The sequence below is a fragment of the Myxocyprinus asiaticus genome, chromosome 8 (genome assembly GCF_019703515.2).
Source record: "Myxocyprinus asiaticus isolate MX2 ecotype Aquarium Trade chromosome 8, UBuf_Myxa_2, whole genome shotgun sequence".
In the NCBI taxonomy this organism is placed as follows: Eukaryota; Metazoa; Chordata; class Actinopteri; order Cypriniformes; family Catostomidae; genus Myxocyprinus; species Myxocyprinus asiaticus.
The window spans coordinates 33,949,395-33,973,490 of NC_059351.1; the positions used below are offsets into that span (position 1 = coordinate 33,949,395).

A 24,096-nucleotide genomic window follows, 5' to 3' on the forward strand; every position below is an offset into this window, starting at 1 on the left:
AATACATAATTTTGGGTTCAGCCATATGCTCGAGGCAACATTTAAATAAATGTCTGAATTAAACACTCTTGACACTTTTGTCTATACCGAGTGCAAATGCAAGATAATGGGGTGTAACTTCACATTTCTGGTTAGTTTAATAGAAAGGCTTTGCAATGGCAAAATAGGGGCAAGAGCTTCCTGTTCAATAAAAAACCAGGGAGGGGCTCTCAGGTGGAAGCAACCAATGAGCCAAATGTCTGAGACCGAATGCATAATAATAAAACAAAATCTTGTGTAGGCCTAGCCCACCTTTGTCAATCGGCCTATGCAACTTACTGAAATGTAATCTGGGACATTTACCATTCATAATGAAGGACTTATATATCAAACTGCTTGAGATAAGAGAGAGGGACATCTATAGGGAGAGATTGTAGCAAGTAATTGAATTTTGGAATACAATTCATTTTAATAACATTAACCTTCCCAATCATAGATAAATGTAATGAAGCCCACCTGCCCACATCGCTCAAAAACCTTTCTATAAAAGGGTCAAAATTAACTCTAACTAAATCACACAAATTTGCTGGGAATAAAATACCCAAATACGTAATGCGCTGTTTGGGCAACTGGAAGGCGCCTGGCTGAAAAGCCATTACCGGGCAGTACGCTGTCAGAGACAAAGCTTCGGATTTAGACCAATTCACTCTGTATCCTGAGATTATTCTGTGGAGGCAAGGCATAGATCTAGTGGGGTCGGAGACAAATAATAAAATATCATCTGCATAAAGCAAAAAGCTTATGCGCCACGCCACCAACCACCACCCCTGGAAAATCATCCTCCTTTCTTATCGCGGCTGTTAATGGTTCCAGGGCAAGACAGAACAATAAGGGGGAAAGAGGGCAACCCTGCCAGGTGCCCCTATCCAGAGTAAAATAATCTTAAATTAATCCATTCGTTTGAACGGCCGCTACCGGGTGTCTATAAAGTAACTTAATCCACCCAATAAAAGTATTCCCGAACCCGTACATTTCCAAACTCTTAAAAAGATAATCCCATTCTACCATATCAAATGCCTTTTCAGCGTCAAGTGAGATGGCAGCGACTGCAGACTGATCATTTGCTACTGACCACATGATATTGATGAAACGCTTAATGTTATCAGAAGAGTTACGGCCCCAGATAAACCCCACCTGATCTATATGTATAAGAGATGTCATAACTTTACTTAGTCGGTTAGCCAAAACCGACTCATCCACAATTGTGGATTCATCCACAAAACTGTCCTGAAAGTGTGCCACTCTGCAAAATAAACTCCAGCCGCTAGGCGGAGCCAACACAAAAAAACCGCTCATTTTCCTCAAACAGTCAAGTGAATGATCAGTGAGCCGGTCCATTTGGCTGCAACTTGAGTACCACAAAATGACTTACTCAATCCCTTGACTTTATGAAGGACATCGCTTGCTGTAGGCATGTGAATGTTTTACGGCCCTCCTTAGCATCTATTCTTAATTTGGCCGGGAATATCAGTGCAAAAGCGACCTTCCGTGATGTAAAAGTTTCTTGCATTCCTTGAATCGATCATGTTTCTCTCTTGTCAACTTTGCAAAGTCTGGGAACAAGCAAATGCTGTGGTTTTTCCAAGAAAGCCTTCCTTTACTCCTCGCCTCGCGTAACACAAGATCTTTATCGGATGATCTCAGAAATTTGGCCAGAATTGATCGGGGCCTGTCTCCCTCTGCGGATCTCCACGCCGGAACCCTGTGAGCTCACTCGATTTCAAGCTTATGGCCTGTTATATTGAGCAGATTAGGAAGGAGCCCATCCAGGAATTTCACCATATCCCGACCATCTTCGTCCTCAGGAATTCCAACAATACGGACATTATTCCGCCGGCTACGGTTCTCCATGTCCTCCAACTTCTCCCAGACACACTCCAAATCCACCTTGGTTGCTAGCGGATTAGCAGATAATTCCCTTTCCGATTACTCCAGATAATCAATCTGTTTCTCGACATCCCCCACTCTTGTAACCATCTCAGGGAACTTCGCCTCCATGGCAGTGATCGATCGACGTATCACAGCGAGATCCTTCAAGTCAGCAACGACCTTCGTCAGCATTGCCGACATGCCCAGCAACTCTCGTCGCACTTCCTGCATTTCTCCGAATAAATCGGCTCTCTGGCTCGTGGCCCTCTCGGGGGTATCAGCTTGAGCACGTAAGTGTCTTTTAATGTCTCCAGAGCCTGAGGATTTTGAATTCTTTGACATATTCTCCTCCTAGAACAGTTATGAAACAGAGTGTATCGAATCTCACCGGTTGATATCATTAAAAGTGTTAAAACTAGCAAAGTGTGCAGAGCTCGCCATGCACACGTCCGATCCTCGCATGGCGTCACATGACTCCAACACTCAAGGCGTTTAACACAAAATGGTGATATTGCTTATTCAGGGCCTTTAATTTCAATATACTACCTGTCTAAATAGTAGGACTCAATTCAAACACATTTAAAACATGGCTGTATACATGTTCAGAGAATAACTCTTTTTATAGGTCAGTGTGTCCACTGAGACCAATCTGCACCATACAGACTCCTCTGAAAGAGACTGGAGACAGTGATTGCCCTTTGCTGACAGAGGCAGCTGCCGCTTGGCTATTTTAGCAAGAAAGGCACGTTAGTGTGTGTCTATGTGACTGTGTGATGTGGCGTCTCTGGGGGTATTTATAGAGATGATGGTATCTGACCTGTGTCTCAGCCACCATATACTCGTCAGGCTTCATGTGAACGGTGAAAGCCTCACGGATCTCTCTTTGTCCATCATATAGAACTTGGATCTCAACCACATGCTCTGTCTCACTCTCTTTAAACTCCACATCTATAAGGACAAACAAACAAAGAAGTACAGAGAGGAGTAATCCATCTGTTCTGCTTATCAAAATAATAATCTGTAGTAGTGTTACATGTTTTAGAATAAATTCTGCTATTAGTATGGCATGTAGTGGGATTCGTAGTTTAGCCTTCATGCATTTGGACTCGTGCTGACCTTGAGAAAGCGGATTGTAGTCCTCTCCTGATGTTGCAGAGCCATCCTTGGTATGAATTCTCACCACAGAGACCTTGGAGGTATCACCCTGGCGTAGGACAGGGATCTTCACTACTGCAATCTCTCCAGGAACTTGTGGCTCTCTAATGCTGTATTTGATATCAGCAAACCTGATGACGGATTCTGAGAGAATGTGAATCATAGAAAACAAGTACAAATTAATATCAAAGTATTAGTCCCAATACTTTGATATGCCCAGCAAGGTTTTTATTTACTGATGTTTGTCAAGGAGAAATATAACAATAAAAGTATACTCACTGTCCTTAAGGTCGGTGACAGTGACCAAAGCCTCTTTCTGTTTTCCCACTGAAGCTCCATACGGTAATCTACTCTTGGGGGTGCCCAAAACCAAGCGGAACTCCTCATCCTCTTCATGAATTGAGTCATCAACTAAAGACACTACACATGGCTTCTCAATCTCACCTGTAAACATACAAATTGGGGAGACAGTTTTAACACATTTTACTCCGGTCAGTGTTTTTCAGGGTAGATTTATTTTTAAAATTATATTTATGCATATCCACATACCTTAAAGTCTTGGCTACAAATGCTAATAAACATTTTTAGCATTATTGCCCAGGAAAACAAATTCAGTTCAACACATACACATGGATACATTGAACACAGGTTGACCTTATATGACAACTTGCTCTAACAAGGCCCAAATCAGACTTTCATGAAAAATACCTTTGTCTTAAGAACACATTTAAATCTTTCAGGGAAAATCTGCTTTATTGTGTAGCTGACCCTTCTCATAATGAAATGAACATGATTATGTTTGTTTGTTTACCCAAGAGCTGCAAAAAAATATGGTAATAGGAAACATTTAATTTGGAGGGTAATTTATTCACAGAAATTAAGAGCTAGATGTTTTTAAACATACAAAACTTCAGCTAGAGAAAACAAACATTTGTGCAAATGCACTTTTGACTGTGAAAATCATTACTGAAAGCCTTTGTGACAACTTCCTCATGTGACAAGTAGCCTTGGTATCCCCTATACACAAAAGATCATGAGAGCATCCTGTAGATCGAGGAAAGGGTGGGTTGAGGAACATATTAAAAAATAAAAAACATACCTGGTAGGAACACGATGATGGAAGCGTCAGTATTTGGTCGCTCATCATAGTCCATCATGACTTGGGCAGATCCCTGGCGAGTGTAACAGCGGACCGTGGACCTCTGACTGATGTCACCACTACGGTACACCATCACCCTCAACTCTCCATCTGCCTCATCCACCTTGTACTCCGCCTCCCTAAACTGCACTTTAGGCACTGCAAGCACAAAACCAAGATACAGTAATTGTAGGGCTACCGTTCATTTGATACAGCAAAGTTAATGGAATTTATCATTGGCTCTAATATTCAATTGATCTGTTGTTTAATCTCTTTCACTCTCTACTCAAGTAAAAACTTATGAGATTTTTTAATATGAGCTGAAATTGTTTGCCAAAGTTTAAATTTTTTAGATTTGTTTTTAACCCATTACTCACAATCTGTGACAGTGTCATTGATAGTAATGACTGTCTTGCTAGGCTCTCCTAGAACTGCGTTCATGGGCATACGCAGCACCAGCTCAAACGTCTCTGGTCCCTCCAGCTCTGGCTGGCCCAAGTCATCCAGGATAGTCACCCGGAAAGTCTGCACTGTCACACCTGGAGCAAAGTCCAGGTTGTGGCTGATTCCCACATAATCTAGACCCGCTGGGAAAGGAGCAAAGAAGAACGAGAGGTAGGGTGAGAGAGGATAGGTGAAGTCCTATATCAAAATTATTAATGATATTTTGTTTAAAGTAATTCTGTTTTTGACTCTCCTTACCTTCTGCTGACACAGGTTCACTCTTCCTGGAACGGACTGTGATGGTGGCTGTCTTCGAAAGGTCAGTGCCAGTCCTCCACACTTTCACCTCCACATAACCATCACTCTCATCCACCATGTACTCGGTCTCTCCAAAATAGAAAGATGGCTCTGTACAAGAGGAAATGTTTTTAATAAACTGACTCAACTTTTTCAAAAAATTTTAAATTTACTTTCCTGAAACACCTTTTCAAGAGCATATAAGCTACACTAACATATTGTATACACCTTAGACCAATCAGAAGCAGAGAGATACATTTCCAGCACTACCATGAGGTTTAAAGCATTGTTACAGTAAGTCATGTTCTATCTTACAAAAGGCTGTATCTGTCCCCTTTGTGCATCAGACAAGGATTTGGCTCTGTTATCACCCCCTTGAAATCACAGGAAAAATACCATCATTTCCAACTTCCTGTCTGAGTGGTGGAACCAGACAGTTGAGTCGAATACCTCAGTCATGATGCGCTTGGGTAAGTGTTTCTTTGTGTGTGTTTGGTGGGACTTAGAGGTTCCCAGAGCTGTATCAGCATCATCTGGCTCATGATTAATGAATGTGGAGGGTAGAGGGCTTTCCAGGGAGGGGGTAGAGGCCGTAAGTTTAAGGGGGGCACAAAGAGAAAGAGAAATGTGACACCTCCATCAAGAACAAGTCAGAGACACAACAAAAAGATTTCAACTCTGGCTGGCATCCAGACCACAAGTGTATCCAGCAGAGTCCCCATCCTCCTGCAACCAGACACAAATATACTACTGGGCCCTTCCAGACCCACCAAGACACTGAGCTACAATGTGCACATGAATCTTAATTAGCTTCATCAGACAAATAAGGACTAGACATGATCATACATTATTTAAACATAAATATATTTTGGGGTTAAACTGCAAAATGAGGAGCAAGTGATTGCTGTTGAGAAGGGTTTTATGAAGTGGGTTTTACAACTATTGACGTTTTTTTGTTTTCTGTAATGAGCGAAGAGAACCACTCATAAGACTGTGATAAATTAAGTTGTTCTTAGCTTCCTAAACATAAATGTTCAACTGAAGCCATTGTTTGGCAAAAAGTTTTTATATATTTATTTAAAATTTTCTAATTCTAAATTTGACCTAAAAACCAATTTTTTTTTCTTCCAAACATGCAGTGTATTCCTGAATAAAGCTAATCTTTCAAAAGTAGAAAAAAAAAAAAAATTACTGTTGTAAAAATCTCCAGGATAAGCTTCTAAAAAGAAAACCCGAGTGAAGTCCTGAAGGGAACGATTTTACAGATGGCAAACTATTTCTTTTGTTTGAACAATGCCTTGATCTCTTTGAGTAATACACAAATCTTGAGCTTGAATGGAGAGGATGTTCACAGAGCTCTTTCACTGCCCTCACTGAGGTTTATGGGTCGCTACAGATGTCATGGGACCTTAATTGTGCTCCCTGAACATGTTTTGGGTTATCATGTTGCAACACAGCCAGGGACAAAAGTGGTATGGCCACAAAGTAAAGATGGATTGTTCTGTGGCTACCTCTCCTTTCAAAGTACGTGCAATAAAGAGAACAGTGAGAAAGAAAGAACAGGTGAGACCCAAATTTGACATGTCAACACAACCACAGAACATGGAGGAGATAGTTTTGTGTCTTTATGAGGATTAAAGGATACTGTTTTTACATTCTAAGGTTCTAAGGTCATGAAAAGACTAGTTTGTGGCTTCTAGAAAATAACTAGTGAATATAGTTGGTTAGAAAACTATTAGAGAATTATAGACTCACACTACTATGTATAGATCCTCCTTTTAACCACCCCTGCCTAGAAGATGGGAACCCCTGAGTTCCCACATTAAAGGCATTTATCTTCATATTCTGATACTTTCTTTTAAGCTTGTACAATAAACTAGTTAATTCAGCAGATCATAATTATTAACTAATCACAAACGTGTACTGTCAAAATAATAATTACATTAAGTAATGTACAATGAACAAATTCCAAGGTATTGTTAATGAGAACAATCATACAATAGCCTATGAATCCAGCTATTAGTTCTTATGAAAGCCACCTCACCGTCATCACTATCGGCCATGATGACCACCTTAGCGCTTGGGAACTTGGCTCCCACCTGGCCACCCATAGGCATACTGAGGGACACGTTGAAGCTCTCCTCTTCCTCATATAGGGAGTCATCAATTATAATAATGCGACAGGACTTCTCCCTCTCATCCTTGTCAAAGCGCAGAACACCGGTGTGGTCCTCAGGCCTTGTGATGTAGTCAGAATAGGAGAGCACAGTACTAGGGGTGGTGCCGGATGCACTGCCTGTTTTGAAAGATTGCTTGTTTTCATACAAGTGGACTTTCAAATAGTAAAGTGTTAAAAATAATGCAGGTTTATAGAAGGATGCCAACATCAAAAGTAAAATTGATGTACAGTCATGTAAGGTCCTCAGTTTTAACTGGATAGGACTCAAAAGTTCAAGCCGGCAGGCAATATTTGAATAATACTTTCATTAGATAAGCACATGATTGCAATGATTTCATAAAGCAATGCAGAAAATAGTTCATTTGTTTCATAAATCTCACCTTGCTGTGTATAACAGATCACCATGAGTTCTTGGCTGACGTCTCCTGACCTGCGGACAGGGACTAGCAGTTCTCCTATATCTTCTTCTATACGATATTCTGCCTGAGGAATGAACACTGTGGATTCTGAGAAGAGATAATTCCCGATTCTTAGGCATAAACATATATACAGTAAAAACAAATTAGCTTGTATGACTAAATATTTGATTAAAAGAATTTTCTCTGGATATAAATATCAGCCACATCTGAAATGCATCTCCAGCTAAGGCATTTGTAAACAAATCAAAAGCCCGCTCTTGTGCATGCTCTGAAAGCAATACTGTAGAAAAATGTGTTGTACGAGTCATGGTATAATTACCATCATCAGGATCCACAATCTCCACTGTGGCGATATCAGGGTACTCAAGAACAGCCATCACTGGCTCTGAGAGCTGGATTTCAAAAGTCTCTGATGTTTCAAACTCTTGGTCAGTGAATATCTTGACCCTCCAGGTGGCAGTGGTTTGGCCAGGGTTAAACTGCACTTGTTTCTGAGCTTTGCCACGGAAGTCTTTGTCCTTTTTTGCTGTGCCATCCTTGGTGGCAATGCCTTTTGAAATGCACAACACTGCTTAGATATCTTGAACTACAAAATTAGCTTAAATTGGGTGAATAGTTTGTGGTGTGGTAATTAAGAGGACAAATGCTGTGAGAGGTTTCTCTATAATGGTTAAAGATGTCTGCAAGCTACTTTACAGCCATACTTTTTAAGAAACAGTAAAAAGACTAAGGTATAATTTAAGACATTGTAAGTCACAGTTACAGGGCTGTGAAAATACCGAACCCAGAGGCAACAACTTGTAACAGCTCCAAATAAAGTTCCCATATCTTAGTATACATGCCAGCATGACAATGAAAGAGGTTTGACATTCTTTTTATTGGAGTTCAGATTTTCCATGACCTGTATTTGTTTCTCAAAAAAAGACTTCTGACAGTAGCCAGTCAAATCTTGTTCACGCAAATCACAGTTGATCTCTGATTTGTTTCATCTGAAGAGGTTTGGTTGCTTGCATTTAAATGACATTTTCAAATATTTCAGTAAAATATTTTGTAACAGAGAACTGTAAGCTATTTTTCGGTTGTACTGTAACAAACTTCAGTGTAACAGTTTCTCTTCTACTTTGAAAAATACTTACTGACAAATGATGTCTCTCCCAAGTATCCCCTGCGTTTGAGGGTGACCTCAAGGAACTTTGCATCCTCATCTACTATGTAGTATTCCCTCTCCAGAGATATCCAGGCCCAGTTCAGACGGAACGGTTGTGGCTTCAGTTTGTTGCCCCCTTTCCAAACAGAATAGAGAAAAATTCATGGGAAAAGACAAAGTATGTATTTGATTACATGGAAAACTTGACTGAATAACCATTTTAGCAAGGGGCCAAATGAGCCTAACTTGATCCTGAGACCTGGTTTTAGATGTCCTGGGTTGGTTTATTATTATACTGACACCCTCCACCTATTTTTTTTCCTTTCCCTCATTACTATTGTGAAACCAATACACAATATTTTCTCATGTTCACCCAGTCTTTTGCTGCTGTTTTTCACTGCTAGGAGATAAATCATGGTAAAGACGAGTCAGGTTTCAGGTTAGTGTCAAAAGCCCAGATTGTGATAGTGAAAGAAGGTAGTTGTGGAGTATTGTGGTTGGTGCAGAATAAGACAAAAGATGGATGGTTTGGTTACAACTGTGATGACTAGCTCTTAAAACACCAGCAGGGACCATGAAGAAGTCAGCCTGACCTTTTGTCTCAGAGCCTTACCACCAGATCCAAAATCAAGATTAAAAGTACAGATTTCAAGAGACAGAGCTGTATCCTGAAATATATAACGATTTCAGCACAACATTATTTCAGCATTTTTCTACCATATAATGTAGTACATCAGTGATCAGCCATATTTTTTGATTAATCAGATTACATTAAAGTAATCAGATTAGGAAGTAAATGCTGTATTTTTAACACTTAATGCCTGAAGTCCATAGAATCTAAATTATTTAAATGCACAGCAGAGATACAATCCCAAATCCGGGCTGATTTAAGTAGGATAAAAAAACTGATGACTTTGAAAGGATTTTCAATCCCATCCTTCCATAATCCAGTAGTGCAACCCCATAACTCTGATTATCCCTAAAGAGAAAAGGTCTTCAACATTCCTGGACACATTTTCTTGATGTCAACTGTTCAGATATTCTTCATATGTCATTGACTTTAGACCTTTATTCAAAGCAGACACAGGAGACAACAGAGCTGCCACAGCTTAAACCAATTCAAAATAGCAGCTATGTTGTGTGATCGATTTATTACAATATTGGATTTAATGGTGGCATTACCATCATATCCTTCTTTGGCTTTCCTATTCTCAGTTTAGGAAGTGGCTCAGCTTCACGTGACAGCATTGGCCTTGACCAAGCTCAGGTGTCTGCTCTAGCTAAAAATATAGAAGTCGTTTATCATTTATGTCTTTGCCCTGGACTGCAGATGTGTCATCAAGCACATTGAAGCAGATTGACATAGATGATGAGAAGGGAGCCTCGTACAAATTAAATGTTTTATCCACAGTTAAGCTTTCAAAGAAGTGTAAAAACTGCACATCTCAAGGCCTTTACACACCAAAGGCTACGCATTTATGAGAGGCAAATTTCAGACGAATGGCCCTTGCACATAAAAAGCGATGCGCATGGCCGCCGTTAGTACATTCACGCCTTCAAAAAAGCTGGCTCTAATCGACAATACATTTTACCCTGGTATGGTAGGTAGCTCAACCAGAGATTCTTTTAATTACTGAGATAACATCCTCTGCGTTTCTATCATAGGAGAAAGCGTAATGGTCAACTAGCGTGTTATGACAGTTAAGTCAGTTGTCTGCCTCTTCTCTTATAAAACATAAATTTTATCGTTGTAAACTCCACACATAGTTAATTCCAAAAGGATTGTTTAGTGTAAAACATGTTGAAGATTAGCAGAAAGGTGGTCAATTAATTAAGTGATGAGCTGTTTCCTCACAAAAGCAGTTTATTCAGCACACAGAGGCATCTCCTCCATTGACATCCATTAAAAAAATGGCCTCTTGTCTCCTCGCCAGTGTACTGCCATAAAATGTCTATGGGACTGCCACGTTACGCTATTTTAGGCTAAGCTTGTAGGCTCCCCTAATAGAAGGCCTCTAGCTCAATGCACCTTTGAGCTGGTCTGCCCTCTGCCTATGATAGATGAGAAGAAGAACTTCACAAGCAGATCGAAAAAAGAAAACAGATTTTTCTGCAAGCTGTAGCAGTGATGAAGAGTTTGTTGTTGATTTGCTCAACAAGAAAGAACAATTTCAAGACTCTTCACAAACTATTTCAGTTCACCTGCTGGACGAGTTGACTGGCAGTATTATCATGAATACAGAGTCTGAGGGGTGATTAGAAAGAATCGAGTATAGAATTGTTTTTCGTTAAAACATTTTATAATTTGGATGCCACTGTCAAGCATTCTCTATATACTTGTGTAAAGTACATTAGTTTAAAATCACTATGTAATACACACACATATAATGACTGTAGTAACAAATGTTGTCAATTGGAACAATACTGGCTGTTTCTTATTGTAAGTATATCTACTTGTAGAATTGCTCAGAACATGTTACTAATTAAATGTGACAACATTTAATGCTCAAAGAGTCTATATTATGCAAGGAATACAACACAGATCTCATCCAACAAAACCCATCTTCAGTCTGACCCATTATTAAATACTATAATACTTGCCAGTGACAGCACAGCTGCTAATGACTATTAACAATTGCACAGAAATAGATATTTTTTTGGTATACAAAGGAAAATTATATGTTATATTAACGTAAGATTAAAGACAAAAAAATTCTGCAATATTTAATATATTATGAATATATTCCAAGTAAGATTGGAAAGTTTTTCTTCAGCCACACAGGTAATGCCCCACTTCTAAGATCTAACTATATAGCTGGGCACATTTTTGTATAAAATATCTCACAAAGGCCCAACATCTACATGCTGAAGAAAATTAAGCATGTTTCAACTGCTTTGGAAGGTAAAGTGTATCGAAGCTCAGCCAAGTGTCTCTGTCTTCAGGAGATAATTTTCTCAGGCATAATGCCCAGTTTGAGTATGAGCTGATATTGAGCTTAGTGGAGCTGTATCAGAGGATTATCAAACGAACAACATGCAGACAGAAAGCTCCTTTTCAGTTAAGCATCCAGCGGTCACCTGTGAGACTCTGGAGCCTTGTAGCATTTCTCTGGGCCTGGATAAGGGCACTTTGTCTACAAGTTTATAAAAAATAGTTTCAATTGCAATGAAGACAATGTCCCTTTATTCCATAGAATACTGTACAAAAATAATTTATCAAGCATATACTGTGATAATAATGACTTAAAGATGTACAGTAAATAGGAACAACTAAGCACAAAAACGAATCAAGAGACAAATCACAAGCAACAATACTTTGTGTTTTCATATTGCAACTCTGTCTGTACCACATGAAAAATGGTCCATAAACGTTTTCTTAAAGAGTATAATTTTCTCCTCTTAGTCATGTTTCTTTCATGAATTGATACATTTATACACTTGAGTGGGAGTTGGAACACAAACAAGTTCAAACTAAGAGAACAGTTATCATTTATCCTTAATAAACATTGTTCTTAAAAGCAGCTCATCTTTACTGTATAGCCCATGGAGCACTCTTGTTTTTGCACTTTGAAGAGAACGTGAGAAAATTGATGCTACAGCTGTGGCAACATCAGAAAATCTAGATGTAGACGAAATGTGCTGTGTTCAATTGCACTTCAGCATGTATCTTCCCTAGAAGGAAAGGATAATTGTGAGAAAAAATAAATAAATGTTGCTTAAAAACACTATAGTATTTTTTTTTTAAGCCTGGCCTTGTAAATGTAACAATGCAATTTGTTTTAGCCTTTCCTGAATACAAAGAATGTGAAGGAAAATATGCTGCCATAAGCCACCACTCTACCTCAGTTGGATATAAGTAATGCTCATGTGGCATGATTTCCTATAGCCTATAACACTACCTTAATTAAATGCAGCAGCTGTCCCAAGAGGTGTTTTTTTGCATAATCAGTATAGAATATCTTTACATTGATGTGTGGAACTAATTGGGTGTACTCTAAATTCACATTAATTCGACATAAATGTATAGCTTATAAAGAAAAAACGTTATTGTTAACTAGTCTACTGGATAGTGTAGCAGCAAAATTAACAGTAATTCCAGTCTAAGTGTTCATTAGAAAAGAAGGCATTTTTTTTTTGGCAAAGATTTTTCCATTTTGTATCTGGATTTTAAAGGATTCAGATCTATTTTTTGTTCAATTTAGTTGTAAGATATCAGTTCACTTTTCATTCACAGTTATTTTTTGGAACCCATTCAACTTAAATATTGTTATAATTTGTAAACAAATAATAATAATAAATTATTATTATTATTATTATTATTACTATTATTATTGACTTTTAGAATTTTAAAAACAACAGTAATATTTCACAATCGTGCACCTTTAACTTTAAAACCCTCAGGGTTTTTATTTTGATATTCTGAACTCTCCAGGAAGTCCTGTATGTGTCTGTTTGTAGGCAAGTTCACAGTAGTTTAATTCGCTTCTTATTCAAATTCTGGTAAAATGCTCCTCCGTTCTAAATGCATCTTATAAGTGAACCAAACTATTGAGCATCTACATCTGAGATGCTGTTCGTGAGTAGCGCTCAAATATTGCGCACCACGTGAAGGCTGAAAATAGCTGCGTGTGTGTCAACAGAGCAGCGGCATTCACTAACGCTTGGAGATGTGCGTGCATTTTATATATTTACTTATTAAACAAAGCCTTTTGTGATTCACAGAACTATCACACGTCTGCAAGTGGCTTTGAATGAAATGCACGAGTCATATGAACAACTTTTTTTGTCATCTTTGGAGCCTGACAGTAACGAACATGACCAACACACAGTATCGGATTTGGATCAGGCTCGTCGGTCCGATACCCGAGCCGTCTAAAAACGTCAGTATCGAAGCCGATACCGATCCAGGTATCAGATTGGTGCCATCCCTAATGAGTACATGAGCACGGTATCGGACCCAATTCTGATACCAGTATCGGTATTGGGACATCCCTACACATTAGAATGAATAACCCATTGAGTCTTAATAACGTGCCATCTAAAGACATGCAACAATGACTGATGTTTCAATCCATTATCACTAAGATATCCTGTTGTTTCCAGAGTCAATTTAGTTGTCTGAGTCGACAGTAACCTGGGGCCATTTTCTAAATAGTTTTATTGCTATATCTGGAAGGCAGGTGCTGTTTAGCAGTAACCATAGAGGCCAACTCAGTCCTCTGATTGTGTGCTTTTTTCTCTTCTTTCTCACACCAGTTTCTCTGTGGTTTTCAGATTCTAAGAGCGGGGAACTGACAGCTGTATACTCATTCCCTGCTCTCATGCCCTCCCTTGTTGTCCTCTTTTTCAACTTTTATCTATGCATGGGAGCAACAACTGAGGCAGACAGCAGGCACTGTCTGGGTGGCCCAAACCCACTGTCATGGTTTCTTTCTGCTTCTTTCTACACTCAAGGGGAATTTGTGTCTACGATTAACAAAAAACACAAAAGTGCCTCCCTGTGAAACCAGCATGTTTTCTCATGAGTTTTTAAAATGTTTTCTCAGAATGCTTATTTGTATTTTTTTTATTCACTATGATTCATGAAAATCAAAGATAGCAGTATAATGCCAGTTTTGTGATGCTATACATTATTTAATATAAGGGTTTTTGTTACAAGATGGAGGGGAAGTAAAGTCCAGTAAGACATCAAAGAGTGGTGCTAACTAATTTAATAGTTGGCTGTCTGAAGCTTTGGAACTATTTATGACCTCCATTACACAGAAAGAATGCAGGGCTGAGTAATGGTCACATTCCCACTCGGGTCAACCCAGCCTTTGATATTGTGGAAAAAATAAGAAAGGCTAGAACAACAGAACTAACCTTAATGGAAGCTAACATTTTATGGCTTCTGAAAAAAATGTATTCCTGACTTTACAACCAACATTTATTTACTCTACCAACCATAATATGAATTCTACCTGTTTTAAATTGCCAGAATTTACTCCGCAAGGATAGAAAGGTTTGTTGCTATTATACTTTTACATTTAATTTCGTTAGACTCACAAAAATGGCCATACAGTATATCTGTTTAAGTATATTCTTAATTTGTCAGTCTCACAAATCTGAAAACAATTGGATCAAATTCCAGCTGTGTCTAAACTTCGTTTTAAAACCATTTTATTCAAACACTTGAGCAATATCTTGCCACATATGCAACACTAACTTTAGTATCATCAGGTCTGGACAGCTTTATCCCTACCATTTTAAAAGCTCCTCAGAAGAGATTTGCCAATATTCTTTCTCAAGATGCCAATGTTTCTTGAGCTCCTAATGTTAAGACCAAAATGGAACAAAATTATAATCACATAGTTTCTAATTTTTAGATGCAAAATTCAAACTGGTGTTGATGGTTTCTGGTCTACTACAATCTAATAATTTTATCTAAATTTTAGGATGTCAATATAGAGTAGATTATGATAGTTCTGCCCATTCTCGCTTCAGCACCACAGGTCAACCATGTAGCAATATGTTTAAAGCCTGAGGCATTGGAGGGAATGCTGAGAAGAGATCGACATGTAGTACCAGAGGGATGTTGCAAGAATAAACTTGCCCTGTTTTAACTACAAGCACCCCCCCCCCTTTTAAGTTTCCTAATGCATGACCATGCTTCAAAAACTACTCAAACTATTCAATTCAAACTGATATTCAAATATGGTTTACACTGGACTCAAGATGGCGCCGAGTATGGCTGCTGCGTTGCGAGCTCCAACACAACACTGCAGTTTTTTGTTTGTTTTGTTCACAATTCTATGTTTTTTTGCCTTATGTCTACGACAGACAAACACTTTTGGACATTGGTTCTGCAATAGCACACCCAAAACTGGACTTTAAATTCCTCAATGTCGACCCGCGGTTTACAAACATGCTAGCGGAGCCCTTTGTCTGGGCAGACCAGCCGCGGAAACGCAGAAGGAAAAGGGGAAATAGTGCCAGCGTTCTCATCAGAGTAAGACAGCATGCAAATCAACCCCCACTACCCAGTATTCTACTGGCAAATGTTCAGTCTCTGGACAACAAGCTCTGCGAGCTGAGAGCGTGGATCTCTTTCCAACGAGAGACGAGGGACTGCTGCATTATCTGCCTTACGGAAACTTGGATGTCTGCTGAGATTCCAGATTCAGCCATCGAACCCGTGGGGTTCTCCATGCACCGAGCGGACAGAGCGAAAGACCTCTCAGGTAAAAGCAGAGGTGGTGGTGTATGTTTTATGGTCAACAAATCCTGGTGTGATCAGAGGAACGTACATTCTATTAAGTCTTTCTGCTCTCCTGATCTGGAATTTCTCATGCTTCTGTGTCGACCATTCTGGCTACCGAGGGAATTCACAGCGGTCATTATCACTGCTGTGTACATGCCGCCACAAGCCGACACAGACCGTGCACTCAAGGAACTGTATGGGATTATAAGCAAGCAGGAAACCGCGCACCCTGAGGCCGCGTTCATTGTGACTTTAACAAAGCCAATTTTAAATCAATTGCACCAAAATACCACCAACATATCAGTTTCAACACACGAGGGGACCTGGTTTTGGACCATTGCTACACTCCCTTCCGGGATGGCTACAAATCCCTCCCCTGCCCATCATTTGGCAAATCAGACCACTCTTCCATTCTGCTTCTGCCCGCTTACAGGCAGAAACTGAAACAGGAAGCACCCACCCTCAGAACGATCCAGTGCTGGTCGTACCAATCAGATTCTACGCTACAAGACTGTTTTGATCATGTGGACTGGGAGATGTTCCGGTCCGCCTCTGATGATGACATCGAGGTGTACGCTGATAGCGTAACGTGTTTCATCAGAAAGTGTGTAGAGGATGTTGTTCCAACCAAAACAATACGGATCTACCCCAACCAGAAGCCATGGATAAATAGCGATGTTCACACTGCACTTGATGCGCGGACCTCCGCTTTTAATTCCGGGAATGCGGAGGAACATAAACAAGCCAGTTATGCACTCCGCAAAACTATCAGAGCAGCCAAACGCCAGTACAGGGACAAGACTGAAGGACAGTTTAACACCACCAACTCTAGAAGCATGTGGCAGGGAATTAATATCATCACGGACTTTAAAGGGAATAAAAACTGAGATGAGCTAAATACTTTTTATGCTCGTTTCGAGGGAAATAACACCGCCCTTGCGGAGAGAGCTCTCACGGCCGAAGCTATAGAGGTTAGTTCACTCTCTGTCTCTGTAGCAGATGTAACCTGATCCTTCTGACAGGTGAATATCCGTAAAGCCACGGGTCCAGACAGCATTCCAGGCCACGTCATCAGAGCGTGAGCGAACCAACTGGCTGGTGTTTTTACGGACATTTTCAACCTTTCCCTCTCCTTGTCTGTGGTCCCCACATGCTTTAAAACGTCCACCATTGTGCCTGTACCAAAGCAATCCGAAATCACTTGCTTAAATGACTGGCGTCCTGTTGCTCTGACCCCCGACATCAGCAAATGCTTTGAGAGACTAATCAGAGATTACATCTGCTCTGTGCTGCCTCCATCACTGGACCCATTGCAGTTTGCTTACCGCAACAACTGCTCCACTGATGATGCCATTGCATCTACAATACACACTGCTCTCTCCCACCTGGAAAAAAGGAACACTTATGTGAGAATGCTGTTTGTAGACTACAGCTCAGCATTCAACACCATAGTGCCCTCCAAGCTTTATGTGAAACTCCGGGCTCTGGGCTTAAACAGCTCGCTGTGCAGCTGGATCCTGGACTTCCTGTCAAGCAGACGCAAGGTGGTTAGAATGTGCAGCAACATCTCCTCATCACTGACCCTCAACACTGGAGCCCCACAAGGCTGTGTTCTCAGCCCACTCCTGTATTCCCTGTACACACATGACTGTGTGGCAACACATAGCTCCAATGCCATCATTAAGTTTGCTGATGATACGACGGTGGTAGGTCTGATCACTGACAATGATGAAACGGCCTACAGAGAGGAGGTGCACACTCTGACACACTGGTGTCAGGAACACAACCTCTTCCTCAACATCAGCAAGACAAAGGAGCTTGTGGTGGACTTCAGGAGAAAAAATAGAGAACACAGTCCCATCACCATCAATGGAGCACCGGTGGAGAGAGTCAGCAGCTTCAAGTTCCTCGGTGTCCACATCACTGAGGAACTCACATGGTCCGTCCACACTGAGGCCATTGTGAAGAAGGCTCATCAGTGCCTCTTCTTCCTGAGATGGCTGAGGAAGTTTGGAATGAACCACCACATCCTCACAAGGTTCTACACCAGCACTGTAGAGAGCATCCTGACTGGCTGCATCACTGCCTGGTACGGCAATAGCACCGCCCACAACCACAAAGTACTGCAAAGGGTGGTGTGAACTGCCAGACACTTCATCGGAGGTGAGCTTCCCTCCCTCCAGGACATATATACCAGGCGGTGTGTGAAAAAAGCTGAGGATCATCAGAGACTCCAGCCACCCAAGCCATGGGCTGCTCTCACTGCTACCATCAGGCATGCGGTATCGCAGCATCAGGACCTGCACCAGCCAACTTCATGACAGCTTCTTCCCCCAAGCAATCAGACTTCTGAACTCTTGATCTCTCATGATCAATATACATCAGCACTGCACTTTATTAATCTTATTATCTCACACTGGACTGTCTTAAATTATATTTTCTCTTAACAACACACTGGCAACGGACTATCAACCGACAGCCTGAATGTCAATACAGTACAATACAACCTACTGTATATTTATATATACTATATATACTATTTTTATTGTATAATGTGTATTCTATATTGTGTGTATGTATATTCTATATTGTGTGTATTGTATACTGTACGATATTCTATATTGTGTGTATTGTATACTGCATATTGTATATTATTATTTGTATATTTGTATATTGTGTTGTGTGTAATTATGTGTATATTAGATATGTAAATTGTGATGTGTAAATCTGTTGTAAATTGGTATATGTTTCATCTATGTCTCATCACTGTCATGACTGCTATGTTGCTCGGAACTGCAGCCAAGTCTTTCACCCACTATTGTACTTGTGTATTTGGTTGTGTGACAATAAAAGTGAAGTGAATTGAATATCTAGTATCTGACCTGAGATGCTTGGTTCATTTCCTCTGCATCTAAAAATGGCTTCTTGCATGTACCAAGCTTAGAAATTTACACTTGAAGTCAGAAGTTTACATACACTTAGGTTGAAGTCATTAAAACTCATTTTTTAACCACTCCACAGATTTCATATTAGCACGCTATAGTTTTGCTAGTCATTTAGGACATCTGCTTTGTGCATGGCATGAGTAATTTTTTCCAACAATTGTTTACAGAGAGACTGTTTCACTTTTAGTTGACTATATCACAATTTCAGTGGGTCAGAAGTTTACATGCACTAAGTTAACTATGCCTTTAAGCAGCTTGGAAAATTCCAGAAAATTATGTTTTAGGCAAGTAGCCAATTAGCTTCTGATAGGCTAATTGGAGTCAATTGGAGGTGTACCTGTGGATGTATTTTAAGGCCTACCTTCAAACTCAGTGCCTCTTTGCTTGATATCATGGGAAATCACAAGAAATCAGCCAAGACCTCAAAAAACAAAACAAAAAAAAAAAAACAATTTGGACCTCCACAAGCCTGGTTCATCCTTAGGAGCAATTTCCCAATGCCTGAAAGTACCACGTTCATCTGTACAAACAATAGTACGCAGGTATAAACACCATGGGACCATGCAGCCATCATACTGCTCAGGAAGGAGATGCATTCTGTCTCCTAGAGATGAACAGAGCTTGGTACGAAAAGTGCAAATCAATCCTAGAGCAACATCAAAGGACCTTGTGAAGATGCTGGAGGAAACCGGTAGACAAGTATCTATATCCATAGTAAAACGAGTCCTATATCGTCATAACCTGAAAGACTGCTCAGCAAGGAAGAAGCCACCACTCCAATACCACCATAAAAAAGCAAGACTACAGTTTGCAGTGCACATGGGGACAAAGATCTTACTTATGGATAAATGTCCTCTGGTCTGATGAAACAAAAATGTAACTGTTTGGCCATAATGACCATCGTTATGTTTGGAGGAAAAAAGGGTGAGGCTTGCAAGCCGAAGAACACCATCCCAACCATGAAGCATGGGGGTGGCAGCATCATGTTGTGAAGGTGCTTTGCTGCAGGAAGGACTGGTGCACTTCACAAAATAGATGGCATCATGAGGAAGGAAAATGATGTGGATATATTGAAGCAAAATCTCAAGACATCAGCCATGAAGTTAAAGCTTGGTCGCAAATGGGTCTTCCAAATGGACAGTGACCCCAAGCATAACTCCAAAGTTGTGGCAAAATGGCTTAAGGACAACAAAGTCAAGGTATTGGAGTGGCCATCACAAAGCCCTGACCTCAATCCGATAGAAAATTTGTGGGCAGAACTGAAAAAGTGTGTATGAGCAAGGCCTACAATCCTGACCCAGTTACACCAGTTCTGTCTGGAGGAATGGGCCAAAATTCCAGCAACTTATTGTGAGAAGATTGTGGAAGGCTACCCAAAACATTTGACCCAAGTTAAACAATTTAAAGGCAATGCTACCAAATACTAACAAAGTGTATGTAAACTTCTGACCCACTGGGAATGTGATGAAAGAAATAAAATCTGAAATAAATCATTCTTTCTACTATTATCCTGAACATTTCACATTCTTAAAGTAAAGTAGTGATCCTAACTGACCTAAGACAGGGAATGTTTTCTATGATTAAATGTCAGGAATTGTGAAAAACTGAGTTTAAATGTATTTGGCTAAGGTGAATGTAAACTTCTGACTTCAACAGTATGTTAGGAGCCTCATGCAATTCTTGGCATTCCACAAGGGAAATTTTTGACAACTGGACACTGTCAGGTACTGTACTTGTCCACGTGACATCTGTGGAAGCCAGGCACCTGATCCCCAAACTGCAGGGTGATGAAATATGGCATGATAGACCAGCCATATCCCTTTTGACACCAGTTGCCTAAGTTGTCTATGGTAGGCAGAGAGAGAGAGAGAGAAAGAGAGAGATCAGAGAAAGTACTCCTAGGAGGGAAAGGCACCACAGGGTGATCTCAAAGCTCAGATCACAGGGCACAGGAAGAACTTTGCCATCTGTGAGAGATAAGAATATCCCCAGAACCATACATCATATCCTCCAGCATTCTCACAAAATCCCATAAATCTGAGGGTTGTAAGGAGGAGCTAGGCCGATAGAGAAGTGACTCCAGTGTTGAGTGTGGTGGCCACTGGCACCATAGAGTAGTACATCTTTCGGTGGCTGCTAACATGTCTAACACAAAGATTGGGTATTGACATTGAAGATGGAAAAGAAACTGTAAACTAGAGAAAGTTGTTGAATCCATTTCCATAGCTCTAAGGTTAACAGCTTTTTTTTTTTATTATTGTTAGAATTACCCAAAACAAAAAAGTCTTTATGCTTAAGCTTCCTGACTGTTTACTTACAGTTTTGGTCTTCATCTTTTTTGAGTAATCAGGAAATAAAATTCAAACCCAACTGAGCATCATGGTTTACTCCATCTCTAAAGAAGAACTAGGCAAGGGGATGTCCCAAGGTTTTTGTCATATCTTGTGATGGCATTGGGTTACAGCCAGGCATAGAGGGAACTTTGAAAGGAGATCTGTTTGCAGATTTCTTCTCCTTGACACACACAGATCCCTGTCTGCACACTAACACCGGGTCAATGTAGCTGGAGACACAAGTCTCAGAGGAAATGCATTCCACCTTCTAACTAATGATCATATTACACGCTTACTGTCGCTTTGCATATGAGTTATGTCTCTAATATACAGCATAACTCCTTTAATGATACCTAAGCTTGTACTGTATAGGCCAATAAGTTATTAAAATGCTGACAGCAAATGGAAGTTTTAAAAACATAAAACATAACCTGCATCTTCAAAACTCCTAACACTTGTGTTGCTGTTATTATAGCAAATAATCATAAAGACATTATGTTCAGTGATATTTAAATAAAATAAACCTTAGGTTGACTTCTACATGCACTTTTGTAAGGTCTATTCAAAACTTTACTCCTCTACAAATGTATTTGACTTATCTTCGCTTGGGCCAATTCTCAGAATATATATATATATATATATATATATATATATATATATATATATATATATATATATATATATATATATATATAAATATTGGTATAAATAAATAAACACGATAAAGCAGTATACTATAGTCAAAATTATGTCCAAATTAAGGTATTATTGGTTTTAATGCAGCAAATTGAATGGGAAATTAACTAAATAATGCCACATGACCTTCCCTCTATTAATACCATAATTAGTGTTACCTTTTCAAAAACTAGCCACTGTTTGAAATATTAGCATATGCTTCACACTGCACATATACAGTACATCTGTACAACTCTCATATTATGGACAGCATTCTACTAGTATCCATTTCACCAACTCCCTCTTCATGCCCTGAAAACTCTGACCTATACATGAACATGTTTTTTAGTGTATACTTTTGTAACATACGAGCCATTGTGCCTGTGTATATTTTTGTTTTTCTCCAAGGCCCCAGTTTGCGTGTAAACATGTTAGTTGTTTAAGTGTGAGTTTAATGGATGTCCAGACAAGATGTCAGATGTGAGAATTCAACTGTCTAACCTTTTTTGCATTCACTGTAGTCTATAGGAATTTTGGGCACAGTAAATATCCTGTTGCATTAAGCATAGACTTAAATAAAAAAGTTATATTATATCTGAGGTTTGCAAAATGTACTCTCAAACAATAATAACTTTCTTAGGCCCTTGCTCCTCATAAAAGTCACAAATACACGAATAGTGGCTTCTTTTGAGTCTTTTCTATCACTGAATGGTATTGTCTCAACCATCTTGGCTTGGCCTCTGACAATGTGCATAATTTCCTGGCTCTCATAGCAGTGACTGCCTCCAGCTGAAATGTTGCCAAAGAAATGCAGTGCCAGCCCTAGTGCATGCTCCAGTTCCTGTGCAGTTAATGTGCCATCAATTAAACTACTAACAGGAAATGTCCATTTTTCAATTTACAATCAAAGAATTCCAACCAATCAAACTGATTTGTGCTGAGTATATGAATCATGCAACAACACTGACAATAATTAGAAAAATAAGTAAAATAAAATCCTAGACATCAAAGCCTCGTTTGAAATTACTGGGAAATTCAAACCACATCAGTCAGAAAAAATCTTGATCCTCACTCCAAGCACTTCAGCCAAGTGCTTTTATTTGCTGACCACCAAAGCTCTACCAGCTTGTCCAGACTCATCCAAGTAGAAAAAGATTCTTTGTTTAATCATTGTTTCCTTTGTCTGTGTGTGTGTGTGTGTGTGTGTGTGTGTGTGTGTGTGTGTGTGTGTGTGTGTGTGTGTGTGTGTATACTGTGAGCTTCAGTTGTAGGAACAGTTGTCATGCAACTTATCCAAACCTCACACAGTTACATACACAAATGATCACCTAGGCTCTAATGAGTGTCTACTGTAGCAATACAAAGGGAGTTTAAATAAATTCTTAATTTTTACTACATGCATATTCATATTTATAGACTATCTAAAATTTTAAGGATTCACAGTCCCTTCACTTTGTTTGTTTAGATACATTCAGACAGATTTGTAGTTCTTTTCTCTTGCTGGACTGCCTTTAACCATCTTCTCTGACAAAGCTTAATTACAAAGAGAGATTTCAAAGAATAAAGGTGGCAGTAACATTGCCATTAGGGTTACTTATAAAAATGTATTAGAAACCTTCCCTAAAGCATTTTCATACCTGCATTTGTTTTTACCAGACCAATAATTTAATAATTTTGTCTTCTGAATATGTTTCATACATTTGGATTAGGGCTCAAGCTCAAGCTGGTTGAGTCTTGTTATCCAGAAACTCAGAACGTGTAAGGCATTTTGACCAGATAGTAAAATTAAGAAGAATTGCAACTGTTCCATTTTGACCATACATAATTTTAAGTCCAGTCTTCAGGTTGTACAAATTAAGATTGTAAAATGTATATCTATACATTTTAAATATGAATTCTATATAGACACTCTCCTAATTAACAACACACCTAAAAATCCCCTTCAGTAAAATTGACTTAAATTATCAACTGAAAGCTTTGGAATCCCAACACCAGCTTAAGTGACAGTTCAGTTAATGAGAGGGACAAGGAAGAGAAAAATATCAGACATTCTTACCATTGTCTTCCACTGTGAAGTAGAATATGTCACTTGTGGCATTGGACCCATCAAGAAGCACATAGCAAATCTTCATATCATCAATATCAGCTAATGACAGGGAGGAAAGATGAGATGATAAGTTGGAGAATAATTATTTGAGATACCAAGACAGATATCT

The 24,096-nt window shown here is 39.5% G+C and overlaps 1 protein-coding gene across 5 annotated transcripts in view; it reads right to left on the bottom strand.

Moving 5' to 3' along the window:
• LOC127444827 (FRAS1-related extracellular matrix protein 2-like) overlaps positions 1-24,096 on the bottom strand; it is a 50,388-nt gene that overhangs the window by 21,166 nt on the left and 5,126 nt on the right. For all 5 annotated transcript variants that reach the window (XM_051704372.1, XM_051704375.1, XM_051704371.1 and 2 more), the window contains exons 2-12: positions 23,937-24,026; positions 8,677-8,823; positions 7,860-8,090; positions 7,502-7,627; positions 6,987-7,238; positions 4,904-5,053; positions 4,579-4,788; positions 4,163-4,360; positions 3,343-3,507; positions 3,025-3,207; positions 2,726-2,856 (exon numbers count right to left, since the gene is read on the bottom strand). In XM_051704372.1, coding sequence (XP_051560332.1) covers positions 2,726-2,856; positions 3,025-3,207; positions 3,343-3,507; positions 4,163-4,360; positions 4,579-4,788; positions 4,904-5,053; positions 6,987-7,238; positions 7,502-7,627; positions 7,860-8,090; positions 8,677-8,823; positions 23,937-24,026 — 1,883 coding nt within the window. The remainder of the gene's footprint in view (positions 1-2,725; positions 2,857-3,024; positions 3,208-3,342; positions 3,508-4,162; positions 4,361-4,578; positions 4,789-4,903; positions 5,054-6,986; positions 7,239-7,501; positions 7,628-7,859; positions 8,091-8,676; positions 8,824-23,936; positions 24,027-24,096) is intronic.